The sequence below is a fragment of the Gymnodraco acuticeps genome, unplaced genomic scaffold, assembly GCF_902827175.1.
Source record: "Gymnodraco acuticeps unplaced genomic scaffold, fGymAcu1.1, whole genome shotgun sequence".
Taxonomy (NCBI): Eukaryota; Metazoa; Chordata; class Actinopteri; order Perciformes; family Bathydraconidae; genus Gymnodraco; species Gymnodraco acuticeps.
Window position 1 is genome coordinate 224101 of NW_022991091.1, and position 21189 is coordinate 245289.

The window sequence follows — 21189 nt, forward strand, 5'->3', positions numbered from 1 at the left end:
TTTAAAACAAAGGCATTTATTGCGAAAAATGCACTTGACATGAAAAAACAATCAAATCAACCACGGGTCATCGGTACAAGACGATGTATAATGATCACATGGTAGAGCGCGGCATGGCCAGCGCAGAGCATGACTTCAATGGCACAAAAGGCCTATAAATATTCTGCACAATATAGAATAATATATATACTTTATTTTTTCCTGTTTCCCCTCGCTGTACCGCCGTTTTAAACCGATCTTAGTCATGATGAGGCGTGAGCGTCAACGCCACACCAAACTTTTTTTTTAATAAAGTTCCTTTTTTATGTAAAGAGCTACATACAGAGGCCCCCTCCCCTCGCGCACACACACAAACAGACACTCACACACACAAGTATCCATAGGAACAATTATGGCCGACATCTAATTCAAGATGGCAGGGTGAGTGCTCAGGCTTCCTGGAAGGACAAAAACAGGAAATGCACAGTATTTCGATATCAAATCCGATAAAAAATGTATGAGAAATGTTTTGTTTTGTGTTCATGCCCAATGGAAATGACCACTGCTGTTTACAATTTCTACAAGGCGCCACCGTAGATTCTCGAGTGGTATTTACAACCAGGAGCTTTAGGCGAAAGACTAGCTCACATCACACAATTGTGAAACCATAAGTTAAAGATATAAGATGTAAAACAACTACTGTGGTTTAACTTCCTGATGTTTTGACTGTTGTAAACTGTTTTCCTTCTCACAGCATCAACCTCGTGAAAACAAAATAAGACCTTATTGAGGACTTGTGCTTGAGTGAGACCCAGTAAAATGTGTGTCTTCTGTTCAGCGGCATAAAAAAAGGATAAGGTAAACCTTGCTCAGGGTATGTGCAGAGCTGTTCTTGGATCTGCTAGTTTTTGTCACCAAGTGAAACAAAGCTAATTGTACTGATAAGAAGAAAGTAAGAACAAGTGAAAAGATTGGTCTGCTTGGTGTGAAACTCTGTGAGTGTGTGTGTTGGCATTTGTAGGCACTAGGATTTGACTGGCAGCTTTAAAGTCCAATGCTGATATTGTTGGATTGAGGCTTCAAATAACACAACATTTGACAGTAAAAGACTTATATTTTACCTCAATTGAAAGCCTAAATAGTCCGGCACACTTCAGAAATATGGTTCAATAAATAGAAAACATTTATTGAAAAAATATCTAAAGACAAGCTGCTTCATAGCCATGATTTTAAATGCAAAAGCAATATTGTCAGATTAGCCCTAGTGTTCAACTGCGTGTGTGTTTGCTCGAGTAGTAGTTCATCTGTTGCTCCAGAAACACATGGATTACCCATACTGCACTGCAAGCAGCCCGTGCTTTAATCGCTTTGTAAGGTTTACTCTGTTTACTTTTCTTCACAGTTTAGTTAGGGTCAAGTTTTTATACCCACAATCCAAAAACAATGTTCAAAAAACAAACTGCCAGCCCCACTTCAAGGTGAACAAGAAATAAAAAAAAACTAAAATGTGCTTCCCTTTTCTTTATAATTATTATTAACCAATTAATTTTAAAGACCAAAAATAAAGGAGGAAATAAATGCTTGACCATTTATCTGGGATAAAGGTTGGTCAGGGAGAACTAAATGCATTTCAGATTGTATTGTCTCTATTAGGACTTCTGTGTTGTGCTTGTTTGTCTGTGACTCTGTGGAGAGCTTGTAGCAGTGACTACACCATATGACATAAAGGCAGTTCACCAAGAAGTCAAGTGTCCTTAGCCAATGGACGACGAGAAGAGCGAATTAGACATTTGTGTGCTCAGCCAATAAGCTGTGTGCCAGTAAGTGTTTGTGCTTTACTCTGGCCTAGTTTAAAAAACACAGCATGTGAGGAAAACCCTTCATTCATCTGTTCTCTTATTGAGACATGGCCAGTATTATTCACACACGCACACACGCACACACGCACGCAAACACACACACACACACACACACACACACACACACACACACACACACACACACACACACACACACACACACACACACACACACACACACACACACACACACACACACACACACACACACACACACACACACACACACACACAGCTCTGCATTTATGTGCTTCTATCTCCAGAAACAGGGTAACAAGGTAGATGGTTGTGGCTGGATGTAAACTAGACAAGCTCCACACTCAGGACGTAGAAATTCACAAAGCAGACTGACTGTACACTCACTGAAGCCGTACAAAAAGATTGGAGGAAAAGTTGTTGTCAAAGGTTGGCAGTTGTGTGGTGGGAAACTCGACCCTGCCGTCTGATCTCAGGAGTTTCCTCCTCCTGTACATTCTCCAGTGAGCATCGAATCCACACACATTTGGTTTCACAAACAGTGTGTAAATAAAAGGCAGGAGGAGGAATTGCTTTTAACAATAATGTATTGATTACTGTAACTTCTTTGTTGGTTTGAGTAGCTTCATAGATTTCATTTCTGTTGTGCCAAAGAGGTTTGTGCTGGCTTAAAGAAAAAGAAGGATTTCACTTGTAGCAACGGAAATCCCGCTTGTCAAATAAATAATAATTGAGTGTGTTAAATACTGTATATGTCGATACTGTATTGGCCCTTTGTTTAAAATATTACCAAGTGCATTCTGTGTGTGTAAAAGAACCTAATCAAGTACAATTCAATTGGTTTTGGTGTAACCTTTTTAGTTTCCTCCTACATTCAGCAAGCCAGTTTAACCCAGTTGTGGGGTGTCTGTAAAGGTCATATTTAAAAAAAAATTAAATGGCGGTATAAATGTATGTGAGATATATAAAAAGAATGAACCACCTATTTCACTTTTTGCTTGTTGCACCTTTTGTTTTGTGACAGATCATCACAGCATGACTAGTTTGGGACAACACAAACATCTATTTCAACATATATATAAAAAAACATAATAATGCTACATGCATCGTTATTAACACATATTGGGTTGGTAAGAAACACATGTGCTTGTTGTCACAAACTAGACAATGATGGTGGACTGTAGGCTCACACTTCCCTCATCACCTGGTGAGAAATCTGCACTTCTCGTAGAAAGCACCGAAGTCAAGTGCTGAGGTCTCAGTGGAAAGAAGAGCTAATGCTTTTTGTGCTAGTGTTTGCTGGTGGGTGATGCTGAGGGGGGGGGGGGGGGGGGGGGGGGGGGGGGGGTCTGTGCTCTCTGAGCCTAGGCCTTCAGTAGTCTTCATCACAGGGCCAAAGACGGGGGGGCCCCTCAATCCAAGTCGAAGCTGGGGCTAGCTTTCCTGTATGTGTGTGTGTGTGTATATTTAGTTGGACCGCAATTAAATTAAATGATTGAAGGCAATTACTATTGATTATTGTTTGTGCCAGTCTTAAAAAGCTATTAGTTGGAACATTGTAGTGTTTCTTATTCTGGAAAAAAACGTGCTGTTTCTTCTCTGATGAAGTTTTCAAATGTTTTACTTATTTAAAAACATTTTTTATTTTTTTTATCTGTGTACATTTAATTTGAATTTAATTTTACTTTGCTATAATCTTATGTTGGTTATTGTTGTTATTGATGGTTATTATTATTAATATTATTATTATTATTATTATTATCAAAAGAAGTCTCTTTTTTGCATTTTGTGTTTTCTTGAAACCAATTTGGGTCCATCCATCCAGTTGTGTATGTATGTAGAAGACTGTGTGTATGTGAGTTTGTGTGTGTGTGTATGTGTGTGTGTGTGGGTGTGTGTGTGTGTTCTCGACTCAGAAACAGGAGCAGTGTCTGTCCGTCCACCTCATCCCGTTCAGAAGCTCTCTACGAAGCTGCTGGGGAACAGGCCGGTCTTCCCTGTCCTCTGCAGGGTTCCTTTGTACCAGCCGTCCTCCCTCTTCTTGTGGACAAACACCACGTCTCCCTCCCGCAGCTCGATCTCTGCCTCACTCTGGGGGGGGGTAGGGGACCACCACACGAAACCTGCCACACACATACACATACACAAACACACAGATAGTTAGAACACACACAACAGCACATCAACAGAGCAGGTAAGAGTGGAGAGTATCAGTATCATAATCAGAAATACTATAACTATCCCAGGAGAAATTGGTTTTCGTAAAAGTTGTTCCATCTTAGAATGAAATAAAATAAAAGAGAAATTAACTAGATGATTTAGAATGTGCAATAAACAGATACAACAGATCATATACATATATTTACACTATTTTAAATGTAAAGAAAAAATGTCCAATAAAAGAGCATGATATTATATAACATAAAGAGATAAGTGGCAGCTTATTGACTGGCCACAGGCAGGAGTGACTTCCTGTGGTGCTCTAAGGACAGCAGTGTGAATTATGGGTAAAAGGAAATATCGACCCTGGGATTCTCTGGGACCCGTCAAAATGTTTAATGGATTCTGGGAATCACACAACCATGTCTTGCTTACTTTATGAGTAATCCCCTGCATTTCCCAGTATACATTTTGTACCTCAGAGAGGAAAAACTGAATTGAAAATGTTAGCAATAGTTTGAGAGATCACTATGATTTTGCTGTGTGTGCCCACCTCTCTCTGGACAGGGGTTTGGGTTCAGGCCGGAGGACCATCAGGGCGTTGATGGCGCGTGTTGCCGGGGGCGACATGGGGAAGTTGGTGTCCAGGGAACCCGACTTCCTGTGCAGAGGCTCCAGCCCAATGGCCCCCGCCATCTCACTCTCGATAGGACAGGAGCCGGCGCGCCCCTGGGCCACCATGGGACAAGAACCTGAGCGGGCGTGGTGGTGGTGGTGGTGGGGGTGGTGCACGGGGTCGTGGCCGGCCAATGAGGGGTCGTGGGTGGGCGGGGAGGAGGGGGGTGAGCGGGATTTCTTCTTGGCTGCCGCCCCCGACAACAGTTTTAATAAACCTCCAGCTTTCCTCTCCTTCTGAGGACAGGCAGCATGGATGGAGATGAACAGGGGTGGCGGGGTGGCGGGGGGGGGGGGCAAACACACAGAGATGATGGTGAGATATCAAATACAGGTTTAATGAGAGAAATACAGGTTTCATAAAGCCTATCTTGAAAAGTGACAGCATAGTAATGAAATCTCTGTGTAAACAATACCTCTACAGAGTGAAGAGAAATATTAGTTTTCTCTACATGAGAAAAAACTCCTTACACATTAATCAAAAAACACATTTATGAAACAAATTGAAACACATTTTCCTGTTAACTCCACCTGACAAAAGGAATCAAACTGGTGATAAAAGTGCCTTTCTTTCATCAGAAGGCAGACAGTAAATAAGGGTGAGCCGCACTAACGGCCCCTACACACGGCAGCGTGCGTTGAAGCTTGCTAACTGTCTTCTTCACGCTGATGCTTACGTTGGAAGGACACTGAGGACATGCACTTTAGATTAAATACATTGAAAGCAATAATTACACATGAATACAACTGTGAAGGTTATTAGAAAAATTGATTTTATCTGTAATATATACTCCAACTGCTTTGCTTGATTGATACATTGACCAATAATGATAGTTTGCTGTGTTTGCAGAGCGTCCATGCAACTTTCTTACAATAAACAGTGTATCAAATCATCCTAAATCTGAATTAATCACGTTTTTATCATGTAGACTTCTCTTGTAGATTATTCATGGTAAATAAGAACAGTGCAAAAGTCCAGATCTGTTGTTTTTTTAACCATACATGGAAATGTGATGTGGGATTTATGAGCAGAACCATTAGATGTAGGTGAAGCATCTCCTCTGAATAAAGAGGCAGCTTGATCTTTACCTCGTTCTGACCTTCACTCAAAGCTCTGAAATAAGGCATTCATTGTTATGGGAGTAGGAATACAACTCAAGAAAGTATGCTTAATAATATAATGGTCTGCAGGCACAATGCATATTTTAAAAGGCTGGTAGCCGAGCAAAGCGGTAAACTAACGATCCTTCACGCTGATCACATGTGCATCTACAGCTATATTGATTATAGGCAGAGTGTTTTTAATGGTACCTTTAAAGGCAGAGTCACGTTTTTCCATTTCTTGTCCCATTCATGTGTGATTCTGAAAAGGCTGTACAACACTCAGATATGTATAAACAGCTTTGTGTCTTTTGCTGCTTGACCTGATTTACAGTCTCAGCCATGACGAGGGGATCAATACTGAGCATGCCTGAGCGTAATTACATTTTTTGAGGGAAAGACGCATGAAGCCTCCATATCGGCTCTGTCAGCCATCTGCTGCTTTTATACATGGGCTGCTGGAACGAGCATCGTTTTTTTTTAGATGTGTTTCCCATCCAACACTGTCCTTTCGATGCAGTGATTGAAAGTTGCCATGGCTACGGGGAGTTGCAAACATGAAAGCTAAAAAGCTAAATGGAACTCACAGAATTAAAAATGTTCGGTTCTTAATTGTCTAAAAATGGAAATAGTAAACAATATATAAACTACTTTAGATTAAGATGATAAAAACAGATAAAACAGCATTAGAGAGGAAGATGGTTCCTTTAAATAAATGCAAAGCAACAGGGAGAGTGGAGGAGAGAACAGAAGGAGAGCGTGTGACCTGTTGACCAGCAAACTACTGCAAGGTAAATATATCACACGAGAGAAAACAAATGAAACGCTCTCCTAACAACAAAGCAATATTAAAGCCCCTTGAGGCAAATGTGTTGTCTTTAAAGAAGAAGATTCAACGTATTGTCATTACGTAGTACAGGTACTATGTAACGAAACGGTTTCTCTGCATTTGACCCATCCTAGTGTTAGGAGCAGTGGGCTGCCATTATGTACGGCGCCCGGGGAGCAGTGTCAGGAACGGTGCCTTGCTCAGGGACACCTCGGTAGCACTTGGTCTTTCCGGGACTTGAACTGGTGACCTTCCAGTTGCCAAGCCAAGTCCCTATGGACTTCGCCACCATAAAGAATTGGCTATATAAACAAAATGGCCTTTACTTGACGAGAGAGCTGTTTAAAAAAAGATATAGGACCCTCTCAGTCCATTGTTCAACTAATACATCCTTTTGATCTTAGTCAACTAAGACTTATTAAGTAAAGAAGTATAATTGTGCTTATTTTCATGCTTTTCTATGCTGAATGGCCAATAGAATATACACTTTTATAGCACATCTCTGGTAAGATATAAAGTGGTGCTTCTGCATGACTCATGGTGGAGACACTTAGTATTTAATATCTGTCTGTTAAACTCATCATATACTCAAAACAACAATTGTATGAGGGTTAATCTACCAATCATTTCTATAGTCGTTTCTCAGTAGCAGTAAGAAACGACACTATGCAGACTTTTCATCATGCCGTGCACCTTGTCAAGGTCTTCAGAAACGTGTTGATGAGTGTGAAGTTGAACACTTCTGACTGTGAAGCTGACGATGGAGCAGACAAAGTCGTCAGTGAAATTCAGAGGGACAAAGGAAATCAAATACTGGAGCTGTGTGTGTGTGTGTGTGTGTGTGTGTGTGAGTGTGTGTGTGGCGCGTGCTGCGGACCACACTGCAGGACTGGCCGCTCAGGAATATTGCATGTAATTGAAACTGAACGGTACATTGAATTGGCTCCACTTTCTTAGATATAATCGTAAAGGGAAGTACCAAAGCGCCTTCCATGAAACAGAGGCAGTAAAATCAGAGGATGCACATGACATGGCCTGAACTTCATAATTCAGTGTGATCCTGTTCTACAAAGTCTGGCACACAGTCTAAAAAATCACAGTTATATACACAGTATGAGGTAATGTCCCTTTCCTCCACATTTTCACAGATTTCCTGTTAGGTTCTGGTGTTTGTTTCAGCTTCCTCCACCTGAACGTGTAAATATTTGTGAACAACATTTTTCTCACATCGTAAGTGCTAACCTTGATCAGAAACTGTTAATGACTTTATTCTCTCCTCTTTACAAGAGGGCATCACAAGCCTTTTCATTTTCTTTGCTCCAGTTTTCATAATTTCTCCAAAATGTATTCATTAAACATGCTGCATGAGAGACTATTCTGACTTCTAATCACATTGCTAAGGCCACTGCTTCGATATAATGAACATTTATATCTATTATTTTTACCCGCCCAGCTGTCATACCAAATTGACAAGCCTTAGCAGATGGCTCAGTAACACATACAGCTCGTCTTTAAACCGCCTGAGCTTCATGACTGCAGTTAAAAGGAGTAGTAAGAAAACATGGAGACGATCTCAGTGATAAACTGTCAGAGATACAGGAAAAAACGACAGAAAGAAAAAAAAGAATATACTTTATCGGCACTGTCCCAATTTGGGAGAAATTAAATATTTCAGATTGGGATTTATTGGGTTTTTGCCATGGATGCATTAATCCATTTATGCTTTTTAATCACTGTTTTTGTGTCATTTTTTATTGTGATTCTGCTGCACTATTTATTCATGCTCTTAAGTTTTTATTTTTGTAAAGCACTTTGAATTGCCTTATGTTGAATGGGTGCTATATGCTTGCCTTGCCTTTTTTATTTTTTGATCAACCACTTTATTGTTCAAAATGTCCATCATAATTTCAAGCTCAAATTAACATTGCAAAATAGCTTGTTTATCAGTCGGACGAAATGTTCAAAAACCTAGAAATACATTATATATAAAAATATATATTTACAATCCAATCGATAACATAGCATAGTTTAGACACTTTAATACAATCATAGACACTCAAAGGTGTCTATGACACTGTGGATAATTGTGGACTAACAAAGGTATTTCATGGCAAAAAAATCAGGGCCAACTTAATAATATAAAGAATTGAAACATTACAGCACAACAGGAGAACTTTAAGGAGTGTTGAGTTCACAGACCTGTCCATCATATTGTAAGTATTACGGCCCAAAGTCAACATCCAACAACCATACTTATGCATCAACACTGAAGAAGTACACTGTTTTCCAAATCACTGGTATAAGTGTCTGATCAAAACCAAATCAATAAAAAGTGTAACGACGACAACTCCTGGCCCTAATGACCAGTCTTACTATGTAAATGTGGCAGCACAGAAAAAGTGCTGACCAAGCAAGCGATGCTGTATAAACACTTTGACTCAGCAGACCGACTGGAACAACAGCACACCTTTAGAGATGTTCTGCATCCCCCTAAACAATAAGACTTGGTTATTTCTCACAAGATTAGGTTTATAAAGCTTTTGTTGAATTACTTTAACATAAATCAAATCTTGCTCACTGCCTACAGTATGCATATGAAATGTTCCACCTCTTTGGCAACATAGACTTCTTTCCTGTCATGCAATAAAGCGCCTTTTAATTTTAATTTGGGAAAGGGAGAACAAAATGGAGAGAAAATAAAGATTAAGAGAAGGGGAGAACATTGTGTGTCAGAGAAGGAGAAAGCAATGAAAGAGGAGGGACTCTGAGAGGGGGGGAAAGGTGGAGAGGACAGAGGAAAGGGTGTAGAAACAGGAAGATAGCAGGGAGGACAGAGGGGTGTAAAAGGAGAGAGGAAAGGAAGGAGGTGGGACTGACAACAGCGGAAAAAGTGAGTAAATACTCCCTCTCCCCTTTCATCTGCAGGCTTAAAGGCTTAATCAGCTGCCTGTGAGTGTGTGTGTGCTCCCCTGTGTGTGTGTGTGTGTGTGTGTGTGTGTGTGTGTGTGTGTGTGCGTGCAAGCAAGACAAACTGCTGCTACTGTTGTTCTTAAGTCAACCACCAGGTGGCAGCATACACTCACAATTTCATTCCTGTGCATTTGAAGTGTAATTCAGTACAAGGCCTTGCACTGCAGCACATTGGCAGGATGCTGAAACAGGGAAGCTCTTTTTGTTTCCATTTTGCTGTTCCTTTTATAAACCTGTTTGTACAAAATGTGTACTTATGCTTGTAAATGTGAATCTCTTCCCAACTAGAAACCTCCAAGACACTTACATTAGAAAGAAGAAGACATACTTTATTAATCCCTTACGGAAATATGTCTTTCTCCATTCTGTTGTGTTTGCAAACACTACACACACAATGTAGAAACAGTTGTGCTCATTTACTGCTCAACACTACAAATTCCAGATTTGAAAGGAAAATTGGTCATACTATAGTCACTCCTCCCATTTTCATCGAAGACCAATGCCATCAATGCTTCTGTATAAACACTTAACAGACCTTCTGACATCCTGCCTGACTTACTGACAGCGTTTCAGTTGTCAGCTGTCCTGTGAGTGCAGACTTATTCGGAAAGTCTACAAGAACTTCTCAATGTCCAACGTGATGTGTGTCTGTGATGCAGGCTGTAGACAGCGTGACCAACAGAGATGACTCTGTGTCCGCCAGACGGTTATCATAGCCGCTTCATCATGGCCGTAACACATGGCCGTAACAAAGACTGACTCTGTTCGGCTCATCGCCACCCTGACTTCAACCTGATGCTTCTGCCCCCCCCCATGCTGAAAGCAACACATATAAGCACTGTGGATAAGGGTAAGACTGAACATTTGTTATTTTTGTGCCATTATTCAGTATCATTTTCAACCTCTCAGGGAGTTAAAGCTTCCAAAACTGTATTTTGATCATATTGTGATTCTTAAAATAGCCAAATCCATATTGAAAGGACGTTTTGGGGTGGAGTGGCAGCTTGTTGAGACTCGGTGAGGCAGGTCGTTGCTTAAGATTAATAGAAGGCAGAGAAAAAGCATACCAAAAAACACTAGAATTATTGTTTAAGGCAGATATTTCATTTAGTATAACAAGAAACAACCTTTGTGATAAGGTGGCATTCTGTGATATCAGAATGACAAATGGGGCATTTTAAACACCTTGTTCCAACTTTTATGAGATATATTCAGCCTATGAGTAATGGTCCTGAATTCGGTTCAAGCCATCTTTGAGTGTGCCGATGTAAACAAGGCCGCTTCCTGCTGTTCCATAGTCAATGAGCTGTTTGTCAGCTAGCCATAGATTAGCTGTCCCAGACAGTGGAGCCAACAGTGAAACAAATGGAGCCGAAACAGATGCGAGCTCTCGCTGCCATCCTTCACTGTCAGCGCGGCCCGATTTAACATCCAGCGCTCTAACGCCGCACATCTCACAACATGGAGGATGGCATCCAGGAGGTGTGCCAGCTGCCCGGTGAATGACACTAACGGAGGTGGGAGGGGACTACTGGCACATCAGAAGAAGGGGAAGTGGCACCATGTTTTTCTTCTTCTCACACTTATGGCGCGTTTCCACTGCAGGCCTCGCTCGGCCTCGCTCGGTTTGGTTAGGCCTTATTAGGCCCGGCTCACTTGCAGTGTAGGCGGAGCCGTGACGTCATCTTCAATGAGAGCCCCAGAAAAACAACACAGCCGTTAGCTCTTAGCACTCAGAGCTCACAGCTCCTCATATCTGTTCAGAAACTTGACAAAAGTTAAACAAGTACAAACCACAGACTGCCTGTGTCATGGTGAATACAGTCGCTGGTTTATTTATGTCTGTATAGGCCGTTGTTGTGAGTGTGGACGGTCGGAGCATATATAACGTTAGCTTAGCCAAGCTACATTTAGAAAACACGCATTTTAAAAGGGTTTTTCGCCTGCCGTCTGTCTGCAGACTTGTCAAAGCATTAATTCATGGTTTTTACTAACCGGTATCAGTATGTTGTTACTTCGGCATCATTTTGAAATATTGTCAAATATGTTCATCTTGTTGTAGTTGTAGCCTCCTTGCCAGCGATTCTCTCTCTAGTTTAGCATACTCAGCCCGACTCAGCCTGGTTGTTCCTGGCCCTAGAACCACGATTTAGTCGGGCCAGAAAAAAGGTGAAAAAGTAGCCCCGGGCTAAAACTAGGCCAAGTGGAAACGCAACCAAAAACGGGCCCCGCACGGCTCGGCACGCTTAAAGTGAGCTACCCGCTGCAGTGGAAACGCGCCATTATTGTATTTGCACTATTTTAGCTGAGTGGTCCAAAACAAGAGGGATTGTGTTTTCTTAACGGACTCAAGCAAACTCAGTATTTGTTCTATTTCGTATACTGTATGGCTTCGCCCTCTAAGGCTATCGCTATTGGGTTATCCCTCTGCGCCCCCGCGCAGCACTGAAACACTTTGTAGTCCACTCCACCCGCCAGGTGGGCCCCACCCTCGGGCCTCCTTCCGGTATAAATAGGAAGGGGGCCCGGCAATCTGCTCCCTCTTTTCTTCAGCAACCAGCAGTACTGAAGCACAAGAAGATCGAATCATGAGCAATGATAGTGTCCGCGTGTGTCCCTCGTGCAAAACGGGATACATCATGAGCTATGATTTGCACCCAATATGCGAATCCTGCCTGGGGCCAGAGCACGCGGCTCTCAGCCAGCAGGTCGCATGTTCACATTGGGTTCGTCTCCCATCATCCGACAGGAAGCGAAGGGCGGACGCTCTAGCTGCTGCGGGTGAGGAGGACGACTGGCCCATCCAGAACAGGGACAGCAGCCTGTTTCTGGAGGCGAGTGGGGGGCAGGAGTCGGACGACTCCTACCACGTCTCCCTCCATGGCTCGCCATGCGGCTCTCCCCTCCCCCCTCTTCCCCGGATGGGGGAGACGGGGTCGGAGCGAGATACAGAGGTGGCGGCCGAGCACGTGGTCCCCTTCTCCGTGGCCACGGCGCTACCGGCGTTGGGTGGCATTATGCTGGAGCTGCCGGAAATAATCAGCAAAGCAGCAGCATGCAGAGGTCTCCCCGTTCCCCGAGGACGGGAGAGGGTGGCTCTGGATGACATGGCCAGAGTGTTTTCCCGGGTTCAGACGGGCAGGAGTGACCCGATCTGGCCGCGCTTCTCCTTCATTAGGAGATACCAGGAAGGGGCAGCGGCGAACCCGAGGACCTTGAGGGCTCCGGTGGCCACCTTTATCCCCTTCACTAAGGTGGAGGGGTTCACAGAGGAGGGTTTTCCAACCACCCCCGCTCTGGAACCGAGCTTAACAGCGTTCTTCAGGGTTAGGCAGGCCAACTTGGTCGCCGGACGGCGCCCTATGTTGGCCGCCCCCAAGGACCAGTATGTCGCCTGCCAGGCTGACCGGGCGCACCAGTGTGCGTTCCAGGCCTCTGCAGCAGTGAATAACATCGCGTTGCTGACCAACTCGGTGGTGACGCTGGTCGAACGGTCCACCACCGTGGCACCAGAGGAGGCGGAAGAGATCGCCAAGGCGGCCAGCACGGCACTCACGCTGTGCGCAGCCGTGGCGGTCTCCCAGGCAAGGATCACAGCCTGGATGACTCAGATCCAGCGCCACCTCTGGTTGCAACAAGCAGCGGTTACAGAGCCAGCCAGGAAGGTTTTGCTGGACGCTCCGATCAGCTCGGACGGGCTGTTCGGACCCCAGTTCCTGGCCATGGTTGATCCATGAAGGCGGCATCGGAACAAGAGGAGGACATCCGCCAGCACGTCGGCTGGCTCCAGCCAGCGGTGAAGCATCAGCAGCAGCAGCAGCAGCCAACCCGGCCACAGCGGCAGACAGAGAGACACTCGCAGCAACAACAGCCGAGGCATCAGACTCGTCCGTCAGCGGCGGCTGGGGCACCGTCCCGCGCCTCCGCCCCCCCACCAGAGAAGGGGGGTAAGAAGGGAGTGAGGTACTCCCATTCGGCGTCTGCTCCACGAGAGCCGCCGAAAAAACAGAGCCGGCCCTGACGGTTTGGGGGGGAGTATGAGGGAAATAAAAAAAGATTATTTCCCAACATGTGGTCTGAGTCATCAGTTGCAAATGTTTTTCACATATCCCCCACCCTGGGTGAACCAGCTGCCTATGACCTATCGGTTAATAGCCAGCAGGGTTCGTTACAAAAGCCTGAGCTATTTAATCTATCGATTAATAAGCTGCGGAGCACAGTAACTACGCCAGCTGCCTCTAATCTGTTGATTAGTAGGCAGCAGGGTTCGCTGCAGAGGCCTGGTGGTTATGACTTTTCGGTTATTAAACCACAGACCTCGCGGCATTCCTCTGTCCGAGTAACGCCACCTACACATGGTCACAATAAGCCCATGAGCGCCGTGGTAACGCCTCATGTGGATATCACTGCACACTCCACCCATCCTCTGAGCGTGTACGCGCCTCATGATGAGAGGCGGAGTGAAATGCAGCATGTGGAGGCCTCCTCACAGCCCTTTCGCTCTAGGCCCACCTTGGGTTGCCTCACGGGTAGCGGCGGCGAGGGCTCTGGCGTGGCTCGTCGTCATGACGACCACAACACATCTCGAGCATGTGCGCCCGCTCTCAGAGTGTTTCTCGGAGTGGCAGCGCGTGTGTCTGATGGACAGATGGATGAGCAGGCTGATCAGCAGAGGGTACACCCCACAGTTCAACGGGATACAGGTGACACGCCTGTCATCCCGAGAACAGTGTCTTGCGCTCCAAGCAGAGCTACGGGAACTCCTGTTGAAAGAGGCTATTTCCAGGGTTCCCCAGGAGGAAGAAAATCAGGGGTATTACTCCCGCTATTTTCTTATCCCGAAAAAGACGGGGGGAATGAGACCCATCCTCGACCTGTCAGTTTTCAACAAGGCAATAATGAAAAGGCCTTTGCTGACAGCTCTCCTTCGACGCGTCACACCCCGCAGCGTGGTGACGTCACTCTCCGTGATGCGGCTGCTCGGCATGATGGCAGCAGATCACGGGGTGATTCACCTGGGTCTCCTGCACATGAGGAGACTACAGAGGTGGTTTATCAGCCTACGCATCGACCCCGTACGACAGAAGAGGCGCATGGTGGTCATCCCTCTGTCCGTGGGTTCAGACTTAACCTACTGGAAAAGTCCCCACGTCCTGTCAGAGGGGGTGGCCCTGGGTAGAGTTACGTCACAAATCTCGGTGTTCACAAACGCATCTCTCTCAGGGTGGGGAGGAACGTGCATGTCGCAGGCAGTGGGAGGACAGTGGCCGGCTCACATGTCTTTCCACATAAATGTGCTGGAATTGATCTCCGTACGGAGAGTAATTCAGCATTTTTCCCCGTTGCTGCGGAATCAGCATGTGTTGATTCGCACAGACAACAGAGCCGCAGCAGCCTACATCAATCGCCAGGGCGGTGTACGCTCAGCGCAGCTCCTGAACACAGCCAGACGGCTGTTGATCTGGGCGCGCGCACATGTGCTCTCCATCAGAGCACTGTATGGGGGTGGACGCGTTTGCACATCGGCCATGGCCCAGGGGACTGCTGTACGCCTTCCCACCAGTCCCGCTGATTCCTCGGTTTCTGGACTGAGTGCAGGAGGAGCGGCTGTCAGTGATCCTAATTGCCACGGAGCGCACAGGAGCTTCCTGGTTTCCATGCCTACAGCGTACGCTGTCAGGCAGGCCGTGGGAGATTCCGTGGCGGGGGGACGCTCTCTCACAGGTGGAGGGAGCGATCTACAGTCACCCAGTGATAGGCCAGCCCTTATGGGCATGGCCCCTGAGCGGGAACACTTAGAGAGGTTGGGTCTCTCTCAAGATGTTGTACGCACCATTCAGGGAGCCAGGGCCGTGTCTACCAGAGCGTCCTACACAGCCAAGTGGGCAGCGTTCCAGCGTTGGTGTGTAGAAAGAAGCCTGGACCCCATTACGTGCCCCCTGCCTCACGTGCTGTCATTCCTCCAGCTGTTGTTGGACAGGAATTTGGCGTTCAGCACAATCAAGGTATATGCGGCTGCCATATCATCTTGTCACGTGGGTTTCGGAGCAGGGACGTTGTTCAGTCACCCCCTGACGAAACGGTTTCGGGGTATGAAGACTCAGACCGGTGTCACGCGCACTGGCGCCTCAGTGGGATTTGGCTTTGGTGTTACGAGCACTAAGCAAAGCCCCATTTGAACCTTTAGAGCAGGTTCCCCTCAACATGTTATCAGCCAAAGTAGTACTGCTTTTGGCTCTAACATCGGTGAAAAGGGTGAGTGATTTATCCGCTCTCTCTGTGGCCCCGTCATGCCTCCGGATCCAAGGGGATGGCAGTTCGGCTGGGTTACGTCCTAACCCAGCCTTTATGCCAAAGGTCATCACAAGCTCTTTTAGGTCAAGAGTGATCACCCTGGACGGGTTTTTTCTGCCGCCTCATAAATCGGAGGAAGAAGCCACATCTCATCTCCTCTGTCCGGTGCACGCGCTGTCCTGCTATGTGGCGCGCATGGCGGCATGGCGCCGTTCTCAGCGCCTGTTTGTGCATTATAGAGAGCGCTCGATCGGGCAACCTCTGTCTGCACAACGGCTGTCACACTGGCTGTGTGAGGCTGTGTCACAGGCATATGTCTCCTCTGGGGTGGAGCCCCCGGAGAATATCAAAGCGCACTCCACCAGAGGAATTTCCTCCTCCACGGCGTTGCACGGAGGAATGTCAGTGGAAGATATTTGCACGGCTGCATCTTGGTCTTCCCCCTGTTAATTTATTCAATTTTATTTGAGGGAGGTCTCCCATTCCTCTCTGACGCACCCTGTACTGGGTGTCCTGTCGGAGTGAGTGACGTCAGGGATCCAGCGGTGCGCCTCTCTCCTGCCTCTCGGCACACAGAGAGCGGCCCTTTTTCCCTCGTATGAGAGGGATGTTCCCTTTACTCTGACACACTTCGTACGGAGTGCCTGGTCAGAGTGAGTGACGTCAGGGATCCAGCTGAGCGCTCTCCTACCTGTCTGACACGGAGAGAGCAGCTGTTCCTCCTCTATGATCGCAGGACAAGGTGGAACCTTCGTCTCTACTTTCTCACAGCGGCCGGTATATTCCCAGCCTTCACCCCGTCGGGAAGATAGGCATGTTTGGCTATGTTCCAGGGACGGTGATGCGCCATTACGCATGGCACAACAGGCAGGGGGGTGTGATTGAGCAGGTGTGTCTGTGCTTCTAGTGCCGGACGGACCCAGTGGGGCGCAGACTACATCATGCTTCGCCCTTAACCCAATAGCGATAGCCTTAGAGGGCGAAGCCATATACGAAATAGAACTGAGGTTACCTACTGTAACCCAGCTTATATGAGTAAATGGCGCAGCCCTCTAAGCGCTGGGCCCCACTGGCTCTACCAATAGCTGAAGAAAAGTTATATTGTATGGGAGCAGATTTCCGGGCCCCCTTCCTATTTATACCGGAAGGAGGCACGAGGGTGGGGCCCACCTGGCGGGTGGGCGTGGACTACAAGTGGTTCAGTGCTGCGCGGGGGCACAGAGGGATAACCCAATAGCGATAGCCTAATGGCGCATTTCCACTGCAGCGGGTAGCCCCGTTTAAGCGTCCTTAATCGTCCTCAAGCGGCCAGGCCAGTTTTTGGTGGCCTTTCCATATAGCGTAGCACCGGCTAGCGGGTACTTTTTCCCTCTTTTTCCGGCCCCATAAAATCGTGGTTCTATCAGGCCAGGGCCAGGGCTGAACTAGTGACGTCAACACTCTCGACTGCTGATTGGTCAGAGAGAATCGTCAGAGAGAATCGTCACAAGATCGCGCGCGAGATCATCCAAAGCGTCGCATATATATCTAGAAGCAAGCTTGCAGCATTTTTATACACAGCATTTTTTGACGTTCCTACATCTCATTGGGGATGATAAAATCCAGCGGGAGCTCGACGGAACAACTCGAAATGTGAAAGTGTTCCAGGATGTCTCTGCGCAGATGCCCCGCCTACACTGCGTTGCTACCCCAGGTCCTAAACTGTAATGGAAATGCGCCACTGCCTCGGATGGCCAGCGAGGCAGCCCGAGGCCTGAGCGAGGACGCTTAGGGACGCTTAAACGGGGCTACCCCGCTGCAGTGGAAATGTGCCATTAGAGGGCTGCGCCATTTACTCATAGAAGCTGGGTTACAGTAGGTAACCTCAGTTTTCCCATATTGAATTTCTCCAACAAAACAGATGCCTGCCTCTGGATATGTTCATACATTAGAGACCGTCAGGTTTAGAGTTATAACAGTTACTCCATTCATCAATTTGTTTGAATGACAGAATCAACCAGCAAGAATTGTAAAAATGGATCAATCACTTGTTGTTTTTTTATAATAACAAACGTTTCCTTGTGTTAGCTTCTCATTTGTTATAAGCTTCTGCTTTCTTTCTACTGCGTTGTAGTCCATCAATCATTTATATGTTTTGGAGTTTTGTTCAGAGAAAATAAATTACTTGCAGATATTAATGTACCGTGCGTTCAATTTGCAGACTAAATGATACATTCTTTAATCAAGAAAATTATAACAATAGTAAAAGAGGGTGGAAATAATGAATAGAAGTAGCCCATATTTAGAAGGCTGTGCTCTTATTTGATTAACATGTTACTTGATTAAAATCAAACATTAATTAAAACATGTTGAACCATTAGGTATTCAAGACTTATTTTATAAACAAGATTTTCTCTTTTGGGGACCTGTTTAAAAAATGATATCTTGTCTTGATGTTAATGCGCTCTTGAGTATGCATGTGGTGAGCATAATAGAAGTAACTTTGCAGAAGCAAGACATCCAATTATTCTATTAGAGAGTGCTAGTTGCTCTAATTTCTCAAAACACAATACATCTATTGCAAATCTGTTTAATCACTTTTTTTTCCACAGAGGATCCTTTACACTGCAGGGGTGCCCAACCAGTCGATCGACCTGTCGATCGCGGGGAGATTCCCAGTCGATCGCGAGATGTGTCTAAAACTAGAACAACAATATTCTGTTTTATCGTTAATGTCCTATAACATAATCTTCCTGTGCCAGAATAATGCACTTGAACGCATCAAAGCTTTGTGATTGGCCCGGCGTGACCCCATCTGTCGGGGCGTGGCTGGTGGGCAGTGGGCACTATTTCGCTGACGTTGTCCGTGTCAACCTGGTGTCAACAGGAGTGACAGTCCGCACACACACAAGACCGCAATTATGGCAGAAGCAAAAAAGCCTAACATATATAATTTTCACTCCGAGTGGGAGGATGATTATTTTTGTATCTATTCCAATTCAAAGTCCATCTGTCTCATCTGCAATGGGAGCGTGGCTTTATCGAAGAAGGGTAATTTAGGAGCGGCATTTCAAAACAGTGCACAAACGCTACGAGACGGAATTCCCTCCTAATTCTGCCCTACGCTCCCAAAAGGGGAGGGGCCTGAAAGGACAGCTAAATGCACAGCAGTCCATTTTCACCAGGCCCAACAACAAGAGCAAGGCTGCTACCAGGGCATCTTATCGTGTCAGTCACGTTCTTGCGAAACACATGAAGTCTTTCAAAGATGGCGAAGTTGTGAAAGAAGCATTCCTGGAGGCTGCCGACGCGCTTTTTGGGGACAGTAAAAATAACAGAAGCATTTCAACAGGTTTTTGATATAATAAAAACTTAAGTTAGATACCGTTATTAATCAGCTGTAAGTTTTAGTTTGTTTGAACTTATTCATTATAATTATTGTACAAAATGGTATAAGAATGCAAACTTAAATTGATTATAGTCTATTATCAATTCAGGTTAAGAAACTAGTGTTGCTTGCATCCTATTTTAAAGGCATTTATTTTTATACTCTAATAAAATGCAACAAAAAAAGGGTTTGATTCTATTAATGTTGTCTTTTTTATTGCACTTTGGCAGCAGATTCCTGTGTAGCTTCAGATCTGAGTTGTCTTATTAGTAAGCCTCATTTATACTTTTGTAGCAACACTATTTTTATATAATGGCAAAGAAAGGGTTCAGAGTATTTTCTTTTTTCCCTGTGTCATATGTGGCAGCACTGTTCAATGTTTCTTGAAAACATTACCCACTGTAGTATGTGATGTGTGAATAAACTCCAACTCTATAACAACAACACTGTTGTGTAACTTCAGTTAAATACTTGTATGTGTGTAGATTAGAAAGAGGTAAGATAAAGGATCTGCAGTATTTTATGAAGTATTTATCGTACAAAGGTCAGTTTTATACAAGTAGAAGTGTGTATTTACCTGGTAGTAGGCTGTCAGTAATGGCTACGCCTCGCTATTTGAACTGGTAGATCTCGGCAGACTGGCAACTTTAAAAGTAGCTCTCGGTTCAAAAAAGGTTGGGCACCCCTGCTTTACAGCATGAATTGCTTTATACTCTGAAAAGTGGTTGAATCTAAAAACAAAGCAATGACACATGGCTCGCAGCTAAAATGTGCTTTTGCAGTTGTCAAGACGAGGCTCACCTTCTCTGCTTTGGGTGCGTGGGAGGGGCCCGGCGATGGCGGCTGGAGGGGATTGGCTGGGTCGCCGTTGAGGAGCACCGCTGACACGTTGGGAGGCGTGAGGCAGGACAGAGGGGAGGAGAGCGGGAGGAGGGGCCTCGAGGCGGGTGAAGAGAGAGGGGAGGGCCCTAGGCAGGGTCCCGAAGACACCATGGAGTGAGGACGACCCGATTGGCCGGGGCAGCGCGAGGGGGAGGAGCTCTGAGGACGCAGCGGGGAGAGAGCCACTGTGGGACGCTCCGGGCTGCCAGCTGGTGGACTGTGGACTAAAACAGAAAAAACACTTGTTATTGTTAATGGAAAAACTGATTATAAATGCACTTATTTCGTTCCTGAGTGAGTCCATGCCAATGTTTTGGGAGCTCTCAATATCTGAAGAGAGATATGATATCAAGATAATCCTTCAAAAGCCACATGCAGACTTTAGGTTACAGAGAGACTCTCTTTCTGAAAAGGGATACTGGGTAGAGCAACATTAATTAACACCCATTATTTGTTTATGCGTCAAGGCTTTAGGATGACATAGGAAAAGGCTGCTGAAAATAATGAGAAGTTAAAATGTACTACAGTATTTATGACATTTCGAAAAGAAAGCACATAAAATAAATAAATAACTAAACTGGCTGAAAATGTGTAGGTGGAAGCTTAAGCTTCTAAAACCGACAATGTTATCATATCATATTATAATAAACAAACTCTTTCACTACAAGGTTTACACAAACAAACAAACAGATTAACACCAAGTTAACACCTTGGACAGATATCACTTTTAAGTCTTCCAACCTTTGTTTTTCTAAACATGCCTATCCCCATATGTCATATTAAGTTAATTATCTATGAGTATCTTGTTTAAAAGTTTGGAGTCTTCAATTCTCCTACATTGTCCATTTCTTACTCTGAATAAAACTCACAAACACCAGGTAAACAGCCCAACCTGGGAGAGTAAGGTTGAATAGTTCAAACCCCATCCCTAAAACATTTGAATATGTGGAGCACTGTGAATAATCTAAGCTTAATTTTGAGCACCCTAAATTCTGAACAAACCCCATCAGGAACAAAAACTGTCTGAGATGTCCTGAGTTTTGGGTCACTTTTCCCAGCGTTCAATTTGTACGAGGTAATTTGTTGCTCATGAGGAT

General features: G+C 45.3%; 1 protein-coding gene across 1 annotated transcript in view; it reads right to left on the bottom strand.

Annotated features, from left to right (window-relative positions):
* Positions 1-21189, bottom strand: part of LOC117560086 (E3 ubiquitin-protein ligase SH3RF3-like) — a 148650-nt gene continuing 127461 nt past the window's right edge. Inside the window, 4 exon segments of the mRNA XM_034236850.1 lie at positions 1-3914; positions 3916-3937; positions 4528-4886; positions 20012-20316. Coding sequence (XP_034092741.1) covers positions 3768-3914; positions 3916-3937; positions 4528-4886; positions 20012-20316 — 833 coding nt within the window. The 3' untranslated portion in view covers positions 1-3767.